At 49.1% G+C, this 20000-nt stretch overlaps 1 protein-coding gene across 2 annotated transcripts in view; it reads left to right on the forward strand.

The window, feature by feature from the left end:
* tgfbr1b (transforming growth factor, beta receptor 1 b) overlaps positions 1–20000 on the forward strand; it is an 85634-nt gene that overhangs the window by 62265 nt on the left and 3369 nt on the right. For both annotated transcript variants that reach the window (XM_079805951.1, XM_079805952.1), the window contains 4 exons: positions 2692–2859; positions 5299–5455; positions 7068–7192; positions 7286–7416. In XM_079805951.1, coding sequence (XP_079662077.1) covers positions 2692–2859; positions 5299–5455; positions 7068–7192; positions 7286–7416 — 581 coding nt within the window. The remainder of the gene's footprint in view (positions 1–2691; positions 2860–5298; positions 5456–7067; positions 7193–7285; positions 7417–20000) is intronic.

Below are 20000 nucleotides of genomic sequence, written 5' to 3' on the forward strand. Positions count from 1 at the left end.
CACACACACACACACACACACACACACACCCAATCCAGCTCCAGAGCGGCTCAATCAATAACACACACACACACACACACACACACACACACACACACACACACACACACACACACACACACACACACACACACACACACACACACACCCAATCCAGCTCCAGAGCAGCTCAATCAATAACACACACACACACACACACACACACCCAATCCAGCTCCAGAGCGGCTCAATCAATAACACACACACACACACACACACACACACACACACACACACACACACACACACACACACACACACCCAATCCAGCTCCAGAGCGGCTCAATCAATAACACACACACACACACACACACACACACACACACCCAATCCAGCTCCAGAGCGGCTCAATCAATAACACACACACACACACACACACACACCCAATCCAGCTCCAGAGCGGCTCAATCAATAACACACACACACACACACACACACATCCCCAATCCAGCTCCAGAGCGGCTCAATCAATAACACACACACACACACACACACACACACACCCAATCCAGCTCCAGAGCGGCTCAATCAATAACACACACACACACACACACACACACACACACACACACACACACACACACACCCAATCCAGCTCCAGAGCAGCTCAATCAATAACACACACACACACACACACACACACACACCCAATCCAGCTCCAGAGCGGCTCAATCAATAACACACACACACACACACACACACACACACACACACACACACACACACACACACACACACACACACCCAATCCAGCTCCAGAGCGGCTCAATCAATAACACACACACACACACACACACACACACACCCAATCCAGCTCCAGAGCGGCTCAATCAATAACACACACACACACACACACACACACCCAATCCAGCTCCAGAGCGGCTCAATCAATAACACACACACACACACACACACACACCCAATCCAGCTCCAGAGCGGCTCAATCAATAACACACACACACACACACACACACACACCCAATCCAGCTCCAGAGCGGCTCAATCAATAACACACACACACACACACACACACACCCAATCCAGCTCCAGAGCGGCTCAATCAATAACACACATTTATGCCTATGAACTAATGCTGATGAATAATGACAGTGTTTACTTTATCATGTTTATATAGTAATATGTTTTAGACGGTTGTAATGACGCATATTTGATCTCCTGAACTTGAATGAGCTCCTGCAACTGCAATAGAGGAGCAGACATTTCAAAATAAGAGTCCTGGTGTATTTCCAGCTGGTTTATCATTAAAAGTCACGCATTAGATTTTAATTTTTGCTTACACAATAAACTGTATTTAATTTCATTCCCATTTAATTCATAATGAGGAGGAAAGACCAGAATTTGACACATATTCAATAAAGTATCAGGGTTATAATAGTTCACTAAAACCATTCAAAAAATCTTCATTACTTGAAATTAAATAAATGTGAACTGAAATTAAAAAAATAAACGTATTTGAAGCTTTAGCTTAACCTGATATGGCCTACTGACTAAAACAGAAATACAGAGTTATAAAAACTATAGAGATGTTTTTAAAAAACAAACAAATAAAAGTGAATTGAGCTCTTTCGTGTATTTTTAATGTCAAAAACAAAATGATCAAATGATCATTGGGTCAAAATGTCAGTTTGAGTGACAGTCGGTTATGTGACGCTTAAATGCTTAATGTATTACAATTGAACTAAACTCATTAGATTTTAGGAGACTAAAACTAGACTAAAACTAAAAACAATTCAGGCGACTAAAACTAAATGGCATTTTAGTCAAAAGACTAGGACTAAAACTAAATCAAAATTTGCTGTCAAAATGAGCCCTGAGTGAAGCGCTTCTCAAACAAGAACAAATGTAGGGCGGGGCTTGATTTTGATTTTGAACATTGCATGTTGGGGTGTGCATTGGCACTGCCCTCACAATTCGATTCGATTACGATTCACCAGGTAACGATTCGATTCAATTCGATTCTACGATGCATCAAAATTCTACTGCACACAACAAGGCAAATTTTTAATCAGTCATGAGGCAATACAAGCAGTCAGATATTGAACAACAGATTTTATTGGCTGCTATGTGTGTATTATCACTCTCCTGTATCTTTGACATAAATGTCATTAAATAAAATAAAATATAAGAAAACATAAATCACTGCTTTCAGTGCTTTGAATGAGAAATGTTTCTCTCAACATGGTTCGTGAAGTTAGTTGTATTGCCAACGTGCTTGATTTTAGTGTGGCAGGTTTTACACACCGCGTCAGTCTTGTCTAGTTTCCCATCGACTTCGTAGAATCCGAAATGTGCCCAGACGTCCGCTTTCCAAGCTCTGGGTGCGTTTTTAATCACCCGTCTATCGTGGTCATCTCCCTCCGCCTCAGCCATCTTGATTGTTGTTGTTATGACCCTGGAAGTTATTGAAACTTCACAACTTTATTGTCCAACTCAAGGCCAGAAAATAAACGATGACATAATCGATTATGGCACTTAGCCGCATCGATGCTGAATCGTGCATGACCCGCATTGCGATGCATCGCCGAATCGATTATTGTTGACACCACTAATTGCATGCTCTGTTTTCCATTAAAGTTAAAGCACGAGCCCTGGTGTGAGTTTGGTGGGCTCATCTCTCTTCTCTCTCCTCAGATAACGGCACGTGGACGCAGCTGTGGCTGGTGTCGGACTATCATGAGCACGGCTCGCTGTTCGACTACCTGAACCGCTACACCGTCACTGTGGAGGGCATGATCAAGCTCTCTCTGTCCACCGCCAGCGGCCTGGCCCACCTGCACATGGAGATCGTGGGAACACAAGGTAACGGTTCACACACTGCGTCAGCATCACTCTCACCTGAGGCGGCCGACCGCACACACACACACACACACACTTATACACACAAAAACACACGCACACACAAATGAACGCGTGCCATTCCAAAAGCTAATTGTGTTTTTGTGTGTGTGTTTAAGACCACATAGAGTTTTCTAATCCTGTCCCCATTTTTTTGGGTGTTCATATACCAAGTACCAATAAAGTCACCAAGTTTCGGACCATTCCGATGAAGCTACGATTAAAAAAAAATTATAATAAAACGCTTCGGGTCATTTTTGACCTGAAGAACCCCAGAGGGTTAAACCTAGCTGGGTTTGGTGTTACCCAAAAATCTCAGTTCTGTCATTAATTCCTCATGTCAAACCCTTCAGCCCTTCGTTCATCTTCAGACACAGATGAAGATATTTCTGATGACCCCTGAGCTCTCTGACCCCTTCATAGACAGCAGTGATGAACACTTTCAAGGGCCAGAAAGGAAGTCAACACATCTTTACAATAGCCCATGTGACTCCAGTGGTTCTGCCTTAATGTGATGAAAAAAAGCGTTTTGTGTACAGGACAAATGTTGAATGGATTGACAGCTCTAGTTAGAGCATAAAATCCTCGAGCTTCAAACGTTCAGCATCTTCAAACTGTGCTGCTCTAGCTCTGACAGAAACGCTCGGGGAAATGAAACGAGAGCGGTTGAGCACCAGCATTTACTCGATTTAATGACATAAAGCAGTTCTTTGAGTCCGGAAGTCCACAATCACAGTCAGGATTGAGAGAGAAATCATCATCAGTTGTTTGTTGTTACGCCGAGCTTCATTTTCCGGCGTGGCAGCTTCACTACATTCCTATAATTGAGACATAATGGCCATTAAACGATGAGAGAGTCCCAGTCGAGCTCTTGAAGATCGATTCGCTCGGCCCATTCCGCTAATAATGCGTCATAAGGCAAGCGTCGCTGTTACTGTGGCTCATTTCAAACCCTGACCATTAGGAAATGATATACACCGATCTGGCAAGTCAAGTGAATAACACTGATCAATCCTTCCAGAAAAATGCAGCTTTTTTTGTGATTGTTGTGGGCAAAAATCCTTGATTATGCGGCACATTTTCTTAAACGTTTCCTTTTCTTAAACTGGAAAATGCGGGATATTTATGCGATAAAATTGCGGGAACTTGCAAAAATTGCGGTTTGATGAAAAAGAGAAAAAAAGCACTACATCACAGAAAGTGCTGGGAATATTTAAGTTCTCATCTTGTTTTATTGAAGACCTTAAAGGGTTAGTTCACCCAAAGATGTAAATTGTGTCATTAATGACTGAGCCCGGTTGGACACCCGTCAGACCTCCGTTCATCTTCAGACACAAATGAAGATATTTTAGTGTAAAGCTGATGCTGAGAAAGGCTTCAGATTGGCCTCCATTGGCATTCAGTACATTTACACTCACAAGACCCAGAAAAGGCACTAAAAACGTCGTTACAAAGTCCATCTCACCACAGTGGCTCTAAAATAATTTTACGATGCGACAACAATAGTTCCCTCGAAAAAAAAATTCAAAATAACGCCTTTATCCAGCTTGTTCTTGTCTTCCGTGTGTGTCTCCACGACGCATGCGTGAGAATATGAGCAGATCCAGCGTTCTGGAATCATGAAATGCTCACTTTAGCCCCATTTTGAGAACTACAGCGAGACCTAAAGCACGATCAGTGTAGATTCAACAGCTGAGATACGCGCGTCTTCCTCTGCTCGTAAACAAATCTCTTCTGGGTCATGTGTCCGAACGCCGGATCGCCGAGCAAAATAATCTGCCAATGGGGTAAGCAGAATAATATTGTTTTCTGTTTGAATTAAGATTATTTTGCTTACCCCATTGGCAGATTATTTTGCTTATTTTAAGCAAAAACTCCCTTAATTTTGAGTTATTTTCCCCCAAAACAAGACAAAAACTTTTGCTTGTAAGATTTTTTTTGATATTTGGACTGAAAACAAGACAAAAATACTAAGTAAGAAAAGCATTTTTTGCAGTGAAGTTGTGCAAATGAAGTCCTTAGCAATGCATATTACTACTAATAATACATTTATGATATGAAAATGTACCAAATATCTTCATGGAACATGATCTTAATATTTTGGCATGATAATTCTGACCCATACGATGATTGGCTATTGGCACAGATATACCTGTTGAGCTGCAGGTCACATGATGAAGATGAGTGAAGCGTTTTCCTCTTCCTCTTCCTCTGCTCCTCTTCCTCTTCCTCTGCTCCTCTTCCTCTTCCTCTGCTCCTCTTCCTCTGCTCCTCTTCCTCTGCTCATCTTCCTCTTCCTCTTCCTCTGCTCCTCTTCCTCTGCTCCTCTTCCTCTTCCTCTTCCTCTGCTCCTCTTCCTCTAATCCTCTTCCTCTGCTCCTCTTCCTCTGCTCTTGACTCCAGGAAAGCCTGCGATCGCCCACCGGGATCTGAAGTCCAAGAACATTCTGGTGAAGAAGAACGGCACGTGCTGCATCGCTGACCTGGGTTTGGCCGTCCGGCACGACTCTGCCACCGACACCATCGACATCGCCCCCAATCACAGAGTGGGCACCAAACGGTAACCTATAGCCCTATCCATATCACCACTATTCCTGCAAATGCATTGTGGGTAAATGATGGCGTGAGCGAGTCATTTGCGTGTAAAACGGACCTTTACGAAAACTCTCCTCTGGATTCTCAAATGCTTTGTGTACCAAACATTCGTAAATAGGTGTGTGTGCACACTCATTCATAATTAGCATAATCCCCGCCCATTAGTTACAACCAGAGCCATAGAATAAGAGAGGTGCGACACACTCTGATCTCACTGTGGTTCATGGAGCTCTCAATAGTTTCAAACAACTCCATCTGTGTGAACAGGATTGAGCAGGACTGACCGCAGCTTCACTGTATTTGCGGCAATTTCTGCTAAATATTAACACAATATGTGCATCGACTTCGACTAGGCTTTACAGGAGCATTTTATTCTGGGGAGAGATAAAGAAGAGAGAACGTTAAAGGGTTAGTTCAGCCAAAAATGTAAATTGTGTCATGAATGACTGAGCCTCATGTGGTTGGACACCCGTCAGACCTCCGTTCATCTTCAGACACAAATGAAGATATTTTAGTGTAAATCTGATGCTCTGAAAGGCCTCCATTGGCTCAACTTTACACTCTCAAGACCCTTAAAAGACACTAAAGACTAAAGTTACAAAGTCCATCTCACTACAGCGGCTCTACAATAACTCGAAGAGACGAGAATAGTTTTTGTGCACAAAAAAACCCTAAATAACGACTTATATAGTGATGACCGATTTTAAAACACGGCATCATGAAGCTTCGAAGCGTTATGAATCAGTGAGTCGATTCAGCGGTTCAGAGTGTTATGAATCAGTGAGTCGATTCAGCGGTTTGGATCACCAAATTTCAGCAGTTTGGCGGTTTGACACGCGATCCGAATCATGAATCGACTCACTGATTCATAGCGCTCCGAATCATGAATCGACTCACTGATTCATAACGCTCTGAACCGCTGAATCGATTCACTGATTCATAACGCTCTGAACCGCTGAATCGACTCACTGATTCATAACGCTCTGAACCGCTGAATCGACTCACTGATTCATAACGCTTCGAAGCTTCATGATGCCGTGTTTTGAAATCGTCATCACTATATAAGTCGTTATTTAGGGTTTTTTTGCGCACAGAAACTATTCTCGTCTTCATAAAGTTATTGTAGAGCCGCTGTAGTGAGATGGACTTTGTAACTTTAGTCTTTAGTGTCTTTTAAGGGTCTTGAGAGTGTAAAGTTGAGCCAATGGAGGCCTTTCAGAGCATCAGATTTACACTAAAATATCTTCATTTGTGTCTGAAGATGAACGGAGGTCTGACGGGTGTCCAACCACATGAGGCTCAGTCATTAATGACACAATTTACATTTTTGGGTGAACTAACCCTTTAATGTTTTTTTGAGTGATCTGGTTATTTTATTTGGGTCATGTGAGTGCATGATTTTACAGCTGTGCTTTTAAAATGTAATTTTAATGATAAATAGATTAATTTTCATTCACCTTGAGACGTCTGATTCCTCTCCTTCATTCTTGAGGAAGAGCTTGCTTAGTAAGAACACATCTGGGTTATGATGTTGCCTCGCTTTATCAAATATAATAACTCTGTTGTGTGTTCATCAGGTACATGGCCCCAGAAGTGCTGGATGATTCGATAAACATGAAGCATTTTGAGTCGTTCAAGAGGGCCGACATCTACGCCATGGGGCTGGTGTTCTGGGAGATCGCCAGCCGCTGCTCCATCGGAGGTATTGTGGAGCTCGCCTTCTGCTTTAATAACCCGTCTCCAGTGTGTGAAATCTGTCTCTCACACACACACACACACACTCTCTCTCCTGCAGGCATTCATGAAGACTACCAGCTGCCGTACTACGACCTGGTGCAGTCCGACCCGTCGGTGGAGGAGATGAGGAGGGTGGTGTGTGAACAGAAGCTGAGGCCCAACATTCCCAACAGGTGGCAGAGCTGTGAGGTGAGAGCACACACACACACACACACACACACACACACACACTCACACTCACACACACACACACACACACACACACACACACACACACACACACACACACACTCACACTCACACTCACACACACACACACTCACACTCACACACACACACACACACACACTGGATAACTCTCGAGTCACACATTCACTGGATAACTCTCGAGTCACACACACTCACACACACACACACACACACACTGGATAACTCTCGAGGCCCTCAGCAGAAACCCCAATCCCTCAGCAGAAACCCCAATCCCTCAGCAGAAACCCCAATCCCTCAGCAGAAAATCCAATCCCTCAGCAGAAACCCCAATCCCTCAGGAGAAACCCCAATCCCTCAGCAGAAACCCCAATCCCTCAGGAGAAACCCCAATCCCTCAGCAGAAACCCCAATCCCTCAGCAGAAACCCCAATCCCTCAGCAGAAACCCCAATCCCTCAGGAGAAACCCCAATCCCTCAGGAGAAACCCCAATCCCTCAGCAGAAACCCCAATCCCTCAGGAGAAACCCCAATCCCTCAGGAGAAACCCCAATCCCTCAGCAGAAACCCCAATCCCTCAGCAGAAACCCCAATCCCTCAGTAGAAACCCCAATCCCTCAGCAGAAACCCCAATCCCTCAGGAGAAACCCCAATCCCTCAGCAGAAACCCCAATCCCTCAGCAGAAACCCCAATCCCTCAGCAGAAACCCCAATCCCTCAGGAGAAACCCCAATCCCTCAGCAGAAACCCCAATCCCTCAGCAGAAACCCCAATCCCTCAGCAGAAAATCCAATCCCTCAGCAGAAACCCCAATCCCTCAGCAGAAACCCCAATCCCTCAGCAGAAAATCCAATCCCTCAGTAGAAACCCCAATCCCTCAGGAGAAACCCCAATCCCTCAGGAGAAACCCAAATCCCTCAGCAGAAACCCCAATCCCTCAGCAGAAAATCCAATCCCTCAGTAGAAACCCCAATCCCTCAGCAGAAACCCCAATCCCTCAGCAGAAAATCCAATCCCTCAGTAGAAACCCCAATCCCTCAGGAGAAACCCCAATCCCTCAGGAGAAACCCCAATCCCTCAGCAGAAACCCCAATCCCTCAGCAGAAAATCCAATCCCTCAGTAGAAACCCCAATCCCTCAGCAGAAACCCCAATCCCTCAGGAGAAACCCAAATCCCTCAGCAGAAACCCCAATCCCTCAGCAGAAACCCCAATCCCTCAGCAGAAACCCCAATCCCTCAGCAGAAACCCCAATCCCTCAGCAGAAACCCCAATCCCTCAGCAGAAACCCCAATCCCTCAGCAGAAACCCCAATCCCTCAGGAGAAACCCCAATCCCTCAGCAGAAACCCCAATCCCTCAGGAGAAACCCCAATCCCTCAGGAGAAACCCCAATCCCTCAGCAGAAACCCCAATCTCTCAGGAGAAACCCCAATCCCTCAGGAGAAACCCCAATCCCTCAGCAGAAACCCCAATCCCTCAGCAGAAACCCCAATCCCTCAGCAGAAAATCCAATCCCTCAGCAGAAACCCCAATCCCTCAGCAGAAACCCCAATCCCTCAGCAGAAAATCCAATCCCTCAGTAGAAACCCCAATCCCTCAGCAGAAACCCCAATCCCTCAGCAGAAAATCCAATCCCTCAGTAGAAACCCCAATCCCTCAGCAGAAACCCCAATCCCTCAGGAGAAACCCAAATCCCTCAGCAGAAACCCCAATCCCTCAGCAGAAACCCCAATCCCTCAGGAGAAACCCCAATCCCTCAGCAGAAACCCCAATCCCTCAGCAGAAACCCCAATCCCTCAGCAGAAACCCCAATCCCTCAGGAGAAACCCCAATCCCTCAGCAGAAACCCCAATCCCTCAGCAGAAACCCCAATCCCTCAGGAGAAACCCCAATCCCTCAGCAGAAACCCCAATCCCTCAGCAGAAACCCCAATCCCTCAGCAGAAAATCCAATCCCTCAGCAGAAACCCCAATCCCTCAGCAGAAACCCCAATCCCTCAGCCGAAACCCCAATCCCTCAGCAGAAACCCCAATCCCTCAGCAGAAACCCCAATCCCTCAGCAGAAAATCCAATCCCTCAGTAGAAACCCCAATCCCTCAGGAGAAACCCCAGCCCCTCAGCAGAAACCCCAATCCCTCAGGAGAAACCCCAATCCCTCAGCAGAAACCCCAATCCCTCATGAGAAACTCCAATCCCTCAGGAGAAACCCCAGCCCCTCAGGAGAAACCCCAATCCCTCAGGAGAAACCCCAATCCCTCAGCAGAAACCCCAATCCCTCAGGAGAAACCCCAATCCCTCAGGAGAAACCCCAATCCCTCAGGAGAAACCCCAATCCCTCAGCAGAAACCCCAATCCCTCAGGAGAAACCCCAATCCCTCAGGAGAAACCCCAATCCCTCAGGAGAAACCCCAATCCCTCAGCAGAAACTCCAATCCCTCAGGAGAAACCCCAATCCCTCAGCAGAAACCCCAATCCCTCAGCAGAAACCCTAATCCCTCAGGAGAAACCCCAATCCCTCAGCAGAAACCCCAATCCCTCAGGAGAAACCCCAATCCCTCAGCAGAAACCCCAATCCCTCAGGAGAAACCCCAATCCCTCAGGAGAAACCCCAATCCCTCAGGATAAACCCCAATCCCTCAGCAGAAACCCCAATCCCTCAGCAGAAACCCCAATCCCTCAGGAGAAACCCCAATCCCTCAGTAGAAACCCCAATCCCTCAGGAGAAACCCCAATCCCTCAGCAGAAACCCCAATCCCTCAGCAGAAACCCCAATCCCTCAGTAGAAACCCCAATCCCTCAGCAGAAACCCTAATCCCTCAGGAGAAACCCCAATCCCTCAGCAGAAACCCAATCCCTCAGCAGAAACCCCAATCCCTCAGCAGAAACCCCAATCCCTCAGCAGAAACCCCAATCCCTCAGGAGAAACCCCAATCCCTCAGTAGAAACCCTAATCCCTCAGGAGAAACCCCAATCCCTCAGCAGAAACCCAATCCCTCAGCAGAAACCCCAATCCCTCAGCAGAAACCCCAATCCCTCAGCAGAAACCCCAATCCCTCAGCAGAAACCCCAATCCCTCAGAAGAAACCCCAATCCCTCAGCAGGAACCCCAATCCCTCAGCAGAAACCCTAATCCCTCAGGAGAAACCCCAATCCCTCAGCAGAAACCCAATCCCTCAGCAGAAACCCCAATCCCTCAGCAGAAACCCCAATCCCTCAGCAGAAACCCCAATCCCTCAGAAGAAACCCCAATCCCTCAGCAGGAACCCCAATCCCTCAGCAGGAACCCCAATCCCTCAGGAGAAACCCCAATCCCTCAGGAGAAACCCCAATATCTCAGGAGAAACCCCAATCCCTCAGCAGAAACCCCAATCCCTCAGCAGGAACCCCAATCCCTCAGGAGAAACCCCAATCCCTCAGGAGAAACCCCAGCCCCTCAGGAGAAACCCCAATCCCTCAGCAGAAACCCCAATCCCTCAGCAGAAACCCCAATCCCTCAGCAGAAACCCCAATCCCTCAGCAGAAAATCCAATCCCTCAGCAGAAACCCCAATCCCTCAGCAGAAACCCCAATCCCTCAGCAGAAAATCCAATCCCTCAGTAGAAACCCCAATCCCTCAGCAGAAACCCCAATCCCTCAGCAGAAAATCCAATCCCTCAGTAGAAACCCCAATCCCTCAGCAGAAACCCCAATCCCTCAGGAGAAACCCAAATCCCTCAGGAGAAACCCCAATCCCTCAGCAGAAACCCCAATCCCTCAGCAGAAACCCCAATCCCTCAGCAGAAACCCCAATCCCTCAGCAGAAACCCCAATCCCTCAGGAGAAACCCCAATCCCTCAGCAGAAACCCCAATCCCTCAGCAGAAACCCCAATCCCTCAGCAGAAAATCCAATCCCTCAGCAGAAACCCCAATCCCTCAGCAGAAACCCCAATCCCTCAGGAGAAACCCCAATCCCTCAGGAGAAACCCCAATCCCTCAGCAGAAACCCCAATCCCTCAGCAGAAACCCCAATCCCTCAGCAGAAAATCCAATCCCTCAGTAGAAACCCCAATCCCTCAGGAGAAACCCCAATCCCTCAGCCGAAACCCCAATCCCTCAGCAGAAACCCCAATCCCTCAGCAGAAACCCCAATCCCTCAGAAGAAACCCCAATCCCTCAGCAGGAACCCCAATCCCTCAGCAGGAACCCCAATCCCTCAGGAGAAACCCCAATCCCTCAGCAGAAACCCCAATCCCTCAGCAGAAACCCCAATCCCTCAGGAGAAACCCCAATCCCTCAGTAGAAACCCCAATCCCTCAGCAGAAACCCCAATCCCTCAGTAGAAACCCCAATCCCTCAGTAGAAACCCCAATCCCTCAGGAGAAACCCCAATCCCTCAGCAGAAACCCCAATCCCTCAGCAGAAACCCCAATCCCTCAGCAGAAACCCCAATCCCTCAGGAGAAACCCCAATCCCTCAGGAGAAACCCCAATCCCTCAGGAGAAACCCCAGCCCCTCAGGAGAAACCCCAATCCCTCAGCAGAAACCCCAATCCCTCAGGAGAAACCCCAATCCCTCAGGAGAAACCCCAATCCCTCATGAGAAACCCCAATATCTCAGCAGAAACCCCAATCCCTCAGGAGAAACCCCAATCCCTCAGCAGAAACCCCAATCCCTCAGGAGAAACCCCAATCCCTCAGGAGAAACCCCAATCCCTCAGCAGAAACCCCAATCCCTCAGGAGAAACCCCAATCCCTCAGGAGAAACCCCAATCCCTCAGGAGAAACCCCAATCCCTCAGCAGAAACTCCAATCCCTCAGCAGAAACCCCAATCCCTCAGGAGAAACCCCAATCCCTCAGGAGAAACCCCAATCCCTCAGCAGAAACCCCAATCCCTCAGGAGAAACCCCAATCCCTCAGCAGAAACTCCAATCCCTCAGCAGAAACCCCAATCCCTCAGCAGAAACCCCAATCCCTCAGGAGAAACCCCAATCCCTCAGCAGAAACCCCAATCCCTCAGGAGAAACCCCAATCCCTCAGCAGAAACCCCAATCCCTCAGCAGAAACCCCAATCCCTCAGCAGAAACCCCAATCCCTCAGGAGAAACCCCAATCCCTCAGGAGAAACCCCAATCCCTCAGCAGAAACCCCAATCCCTCAGGAGAAACCCCAATCCCTCAGGAGAAACCCCAATCCCTCAGCAGAAACCCCAATCCCTCAGCAGAAACCCCAATCCCTCAGTAGAAACCCCAATCCCTCAGCAGAAACCCCAATCCCTCAGGAGAAACCCCAATCCCTCAGCAGAAACCCCAATCCCTCAGCAGAAACCCCAATCCCTCAGCAGAAACCCCAATCCCTCAGGAGAAACCCCAATCCCTCAGCAGAAACCCCAATCCCTCAGCAGAAACCCCAATCCCTCAGCAGAAAATCCAATCCCTCAGCAGAAACCCCAATCCCTCAGCAGAAACCCCAATCCCTCAGCAGAAAATCCAATCCCTCAGTAGAAACCCCAATCCCTCAGGAGAAACCCCAATCCCTCAGGAGAAACCCAAATCCCTCAGCAGAAACCCCAATCCCTCAGCAGAAAATCCAATCCCTCAGTAGAAACCCCAATCCCTCAGCAGAAACCCCAATCCCTCAGCAGAAAATCCAATCCCTCAGTAGAAACCCCAATCCCTCAGGAGAAACCCCAATCCCTCAGGAGAAACCCCAATCCCTCAGCAGAAACCCCAATCCCTCAGCAGAAAATCCAATCCCTCAGTAGAAACCCCAATCCCTCAGCAGAAACCCCAATCCCTCAGGAGAAACCCAAATCCCTCAGCAGAAACCCCAATCCCTCAGCAGAAACCCCAATCCCTCAGCAGAAACCCCAATCCCTCAGCAGAAACCCCAATCCCTCAGCAGAAACCCCAATCCCTCAGCAGAAACCCCAATCCCTCAGCAGAAACCCCAATCCCTCAGCAGAAACCCCAATCCCTCAGGAGAAACCCCAATCCCTCAGCAGAAACCCCAATCCCTCAGGAGAAACCCCAATCCCTCAGGAGAAACCCCAATCCCTCAGCAGAAACCCCAATCCCTCAGGAGAAACCCCAATCCCTCAGGAGAAACCCCAATCCCTCAGCAGAAACCCCAATCCCTCAGCAGAAACCCCAATCCCTCAGCAGAAAATCCAATCCCTCAGCAGAAACCCCAATCCCTCAGCAGAAACCCCAATCCCTCAGCAGAAAATCCAATCCCTCAGTAGAAACCCCAATCCCTCAGCAGAAACCCCAATCCCTCAGCAGAAAATCCAATCCCTCAGTAGAAACCCCAATCCCTCAGCAGAAACCCCAATCCCTCAGGAGAAACCCAAATCCCTCAGCAGAAACCCCAATCCCTCAGCAGAAACCCCAATCCCTCAGGAGAAACCCCAATCCCTCAGCAGAAACCCCAATCCCTCAGCAGAAACCCCAATCCCTCAGCAGAAACCCCAATCCCTCAGGAGAAACCCCAATCCCTCAGCAGAAACCCCAATCCCTCAGCAGAAACCCCAATCCCTCAGGAGAAACCCCAATCCCTCAGCAGAAACCCCAATCCCTCAGCAGAAACCCCAATCCCTCAGCAGAAAATCCAATCCCTCAGCAGAAACCCCAATCCCTCAGCAGAAACCCCAATCCCTCAGCCGAAACCCCAATCCCTCAGCAGAAACCCCAATCCCTCAGCAGAAACCCCAATCCCTCAGCAGAAAATCCAATCCCTCAGTAGAAACCCCAATCCCTCAGGAGAAACCCCAGCCCCTCAGCAGAAACCCCAATCCCTCAGGAGAAACCCCAATCCCTCAGCAGAAACCCCAATCCCTCATGAGAAACTCCAATCCCTCAGGAGAAACCCCAGCCCCTCAGGAGAAACCCCAATCCCTCAGGAGAAACCCCAATCCCTCAGCAGAAACCCCAATCCCTCAGGAGAAACCCCAATCCCTCAGGAGAAACCCCAATCCCTCAGGAGAAACCCCAATCCCTCAGCAGAAACCCCAATCCCTCAGGAGAAACCCCAATCCCTCAGGAGAAACCCCAATCCCTCAGGAGAAACCCCAATCCCTCAGGAGAAACCCCAATCCCTCAGCAGAAACTCCAATCCCTCAGGAGAAACCCCAATCCCTCAGCAGAAACCCCAATCCCTCAGCAGAAACCCTAATCCCTCAGGAGAAACCCCAATCCCTCAGCAGAAACCCCAATCCCTCAGGAGAAACCCCAATCCCTCAGCAGAAACCCCAATCCCTCAGGAGAAACCCCAATCCCTCAGGAGAAACCCCAATCCCTCAGGATAAACCCCAATCCCTCAGCAGAAACCCCAATCCCTCAGCAGAAACCCCAATCCCTCAGGAGAAACCCCAATCCCTCAGTAGAAACCCCAATCCCTCAGGAGAAACCCCAATCCCTCAGCAGAAACCCCAATCCCTCAGCAGAAACCCCAATCCCTCAGTAGAAACCCCAATCCCTCAGCAGAAACCCTAATCCCTCAGGAGAAACCCCAATCCCTCAGCAGAAACCCAATCCCTCAGCAGAAACCCCAATCCCTCAGCAGAAACCCCAATCCCTCAGCAGAAACCCCAATCCCTCAGGAGAAACCCCAATCCCTCAGTAGAAACCCTAATCCCTCAGGAGAAACCCCAATCCCTCAGCAGAAACCCAATCCCTCAGCAGAAACCCCAATCCCTCAGCAGAAACCCCAATCCCTCAGCAGAAACCCCAATCCCTCAGCAGAAACCCCAATCCCTCAGAAGAAACCCCAATCCCTCAGCAGGAACCCCAATCCCTCAGCAGAAACCCTAATCCCTCAGGAGAAACCCCAATCCCTCAGCAGAAACCCAATCCCTCAGCAGAAACCCCAATCCCTCAGCAGAAACCCCAATCCCTCAGCAGAAACCCCAATCCCTCAGAAGAAACCCCAATCCCTCAGCAGGAACCCCAATCCCTCAGCAGGAACCCCAATCCCTCAGGAGAAACCCCAATCCCTCAGGAGAAACCCCAATATCTCAGGAGAAACCCCAATCCCTCAGCAGAAACCCCAATCCCTCAGCAGGAACCCCAATCCCTCAGGAGAAACCCCAATCCCTCAGGAGAAACCCCAGCCCCTCAGGAGAAACCCCAATCCCTCAGCAGAAACCCCAATCCCTCAGCAGAAACCCCAATCCCTCAGCAGAAACCCCAATCCCTCAGCAGAAACCCCAATCCCTCAGGAGAAACCCCAATCCCTCAGGAGAAACCCCAATCCCTCAGGATAAACCCCAATCCCTCAGCAGAAACCCCAATCCCTCAGGAGAAACCCCAATCCCTCAGGAGAAACCCCAATCCCTCAGGAGAAACCCCAATCCCTCAGGAGAAACCCCAATCCCTCAGCAGAAACCCCAATCCCTCAGGAGAAACCCCAATCCCTCAGCAGAAACCCCAATCCCTCAGGAGAAACCCCAATCCCTCAGGAGAAACCCCAATCCCTCAGCAGAAACCCCAATCCCTCAGCAGAAACCCCAATCCCTCAGCAGAAACCCCAATCCCTCAGCAGAAACCCCAATCCCTCAGGAGAAACCCCAATCCCTCAGGAGAAACCCCAATCCCTCAGGATAAACCCCAATCCCTCAGCAGAAACCCCAATCCCTCAGGAGAAACCCCAATCCCTCAGGAGAAACCCCAATCCCTCAGGAGAAACCCCAATCCCTCAGGAGAAACTCCAATCCCTCAGCAGAAACCCCAATCCCTCAGGAGAAACCCCAATCCCTCAGCAGAAACCCCAATCCCTCAGGAGAAACCCCAATCCCTCAGGAGAAACCCCAATCCCTCAGCAGAAACCCCAATCCCTCAGCAGAAACCCCAATCCCTCAGCAGAAAATCCAATCCCTCAGCAGAAACCCCAATCCCTCAGCAGAAACCCCAATCCCTCAGCAGAAAATCCAATCCCTCAGTAGAAACCCCAATCCCTCAGCAGAAACCCCAATCCCTCAGCAGAAAATCCAATCCCTCAGTAGAAACCCCAATCCCTCAGCAGAAACCCCAATCCCTCAGGAGAAACCCAAATCCCTCAGGAGAAACCCCAATCCCTCAGCAGAAACCCCAATCCCTCAGCAGAAACCCCAATCCCTCAGCAGAAACCCCAATCCCTCAGCAGAAACCCCAATCCCTCAGGAGAAACCCCAATCCCTCAGCAGAAACCCCAATCCCTCAGCAGAAACCCCAATCCCTCAGGAGAAACCCCAATCCCTCAGCAGAAACCCCAATCCCTCAGCAGAAACCCCAATCCCTCAGCAGAAAATCCAATCCCTCAGCAGAAACCCCAATCCCTCAGCAGAAACCCCAATCCCTCAGGAGAAACCCCAATCCCTCAGGAGAAACCCCAATCCCTCAGCAGAAACCCCAATCCCTCAGCAGAAACCCCAATCCCTCAGCAGAAAATCCAATCCCTCAGTAGAAACCCCAATCCCTCAGGAGAAACCCCAATCCCTCAGCCGAAACCCCAATCCCTCAGCAGAAACCCCAATCCCTCAGCAGAAACCCCAATCCCTCAGAAGAAACCCCAATCCCTCAGCAGGAACCCCAATCCCTCAGCAGGAACCCCAATCCCTCAGGAGAAACCCCAATCCCTCAGCAGAAACCCCAATCCCTCAGCAGAAACCCCAATCCCTCAGGAGAAACCCCAATCCCTCAGTAGAAACCCCAATCCCTCAGCAGAAACCCCAATCCCTCAGTAGAAACCCCAATCCCTCAGTAGAAACCCCAATCCCTCAGGAGAAACCCCAATCCCTCAGCAGAAACCCCAATCCCTCAGCAGAAACCCCAATCCCTCAGCAGAAACCCCAATCCCTCAGGAGAAACCCCAATCCCTCAGGAGAAACCCCAATCCCTCAGGAGAAACCCCAGCCCCTCAGGAGAAACCCCAATCCCTCAGCAGAAACCCCAATCCCTCAGGAGAAACCCCAATCCCTCAGGAGAAACCCCAATCCCTCATGAGAAACCCCAATATCTCAGCAGAAACCCCAATCCCTCAGGAGAAACCCCAATCCCTCAGCAGAAACCCCAATCCCTCAGGAGAAACCCCAATCCCTCAGGAGAAACCCCAATCCCTCAGCAGAAACCCCAATCCCTCAGGAGAAACCCCAATCCCTCAGGAGAAACCCCAATCCCTCAGGAGAAACCCCAATCCCTCAGCAGAAACTCCAATCCCTCAGCAGAAACCCCAATCCCTCAGGAGAAACCCCAATCCCTCAGGAGAAACCCCAATCCCTCAGCAGAAACCCCAATCCCTCAGGAGAAACCCCAATCCCTCAGGAGAAACCCCAATCCCTCAGCAGAAACTCCAATCCCTCAGCAGAAACCCCAATCCCTCAGCAGAAACCCCAATCCCTCAGGAGAAACCCCAATCCCTCAGCAGAAACCCCAATCCCTCAGAAGAAACCCCAATCCCTCAGCAGGAACCCCAATCCCTCAGCAGGAACCCCAATCCCTCAGGAGAAACCCCAATCCCTCAGCAGAAACCCCAATCCCTCAGCAGAAACCCCAATCCCTCAGCAGAAACCCCAATCCCTCAGGAGAAACCCCAATCCCTCAGTAGAAACCCCAATCCCTCAGCAGAAACCCCAATCCCTCAGTAGAAACCCCAATCCCTCAGTAGAAACCCCAATCCCTCAGGAGAAACCCCAATCCCTCAGGAGAAACCCCAATCCCTCAGCAGAAACCCCAATCCCTCAGGAGAAACCCCAATCCCTCAGAAACCCCAATCCCTCAGGAGAAACCCCAATATCTCAGCAGAAACCCCAATCCCTCAGGAGAAACCCCAATCCCTCAGCAGAAACCCCAATCCCTCAGGAGAAACCCCAATCCCTCAGGAGAAACCCCAATCCCTCAGGAGAAACCCCAATCCCTCAGGAGAAACCCCAATCCCTCAGCAGAAACTCCAATCCCTCAGCAGAAACCCCAATCCCTCAGGAGAAACCCCAATCCCTCAGGAGAAACCCCAATCCCTCAGGAGAAACCCCAATCCCTCAGCAGAAACCCCAATCCCTCAGGAGAAACCCCAGCCCCTCAGGAGAAACCCCAATCCCTCAGGAGAAACCCCAATCCCTCAGGAGAAACCCCAATCCCTCAGGAGAAACTCCAATCCCTCAGCAGAAACCCCAGCCCCTCAGCAGAAACCCCAATCCCTCAGCAGAAACCCCAATCCCTCAGGAGAAACCCCAATCCCTCAGTAGAAACCCCAATCCCTCAGGAGAAACCCCAATCCCTCAGGAGAAACCCCAATCCCTCAGGAGAAACCCCAATCCCTCAGGAGAAACCCCAATCCCTCAGGAGAAACCCCAATCCCTCAGGAGAAACCCCAATCCCTCAGGAGAAACCCCAATCCCTCAGCAGAAACCCCAATCCCTCAGGAGAAACCTCAGGCTCATCAGCCGCTCTCCTGTCCTCTTCATTACTGTGGAAGTGACACGGCGTGATTAGATTTGTCCGTGATAACGCAGCTGTGAAATCTAATCTGTCTGCGGTGTATGAAGGCTGACAAACACACCGCCTCCCGCTAGCATGAACACACACACCGTCTTAGCTTCTGCTGTCTGGTGTTTTCATCAGATGTTAATCCTGAACTCGTTCCCAGCCTGAAGCAGGACAGCGGAGTCTTCCGCAAATACAGCCTGAGGTCGCCTACTAAACTAATCTGCACTTTAATCATGATGAGAGAATCCGTGATGAAAGCAGTGACTAATCTAATCTGTGATTGGCCACTGCATTCATAAACTCAACAGATACACGTGTGATTGGTTTGAATGCCTTATGAATGCAGTGGCCAGTCACAGATTAGATTAGTCACTGCTAAAAACGCCAGAGTGCAGATTCATTTTGTAGACAGTTTCAGTGATTATAAATTAAGGATCTTAGTCCAAAAGTGTGCATATTTGGAGAAATATTGATTTATTCTCACTTTGCAAAATATTTCATCATACAGAATACCATTCTAATGAATTTCTCACTGATTTATGCCATCTGAAGCAGTGCTTGAAGTGGACATTTTTTGGGAAAAAGGCGGGGCTTTGTTTTTATGGGCTTTGTTGTTATGTTATGCTTTTGGTTATGGGGGGATTGTTTAGTCAATAATTCAAGAAGGTCCATATTTTAAAGCTCTTTCTAACTTGTACTCAGCCTTAAAACTAACATATATTTCAATATTTTGGCTATATTTCATCACAGTATGATTTCACCTTCCACCGGTTAGATCAAACTAGAGTCATGCTGGTCTGAAATCTCTCTAAATGGTCGATTGGGCGAAAGTCTCGTGACCTCCGGCTTGAACTGCTCGGTGTGTTAAAGATCAGTGTGTTCCCGATGATCAGTGTGTTCCCTTATTAACGTTAGTTAATAACCTCCTCAGTAATGCGTGTGTGAGGCTGTGTGTTCTTCCTCGAGGCGGACGACCTAACGTTGTTGGATTTGTTGAGCAGATCATGAAATGCATAGATGGCGTGTGAAATGATTTGATTTGCGTTCTGTGGAATACTTTCACCCTGAGAGCCGAGTGTGTGTGTCGGTAATTACCCTGAAGAGAGCTCACATCTCTTTAGAGATTGTTG

Source organism: Gobio gobio (assembly GCF_949357685.1).
Source record: "Gobio gobio genome assembly, chromosome: 23".
NCBI classification, from domain to species: Eukaryota; Metazoa; Chordata; class Actinopteri; order Cypriniformes; family Gobionidae; genus Gobio; species Gobio gobio.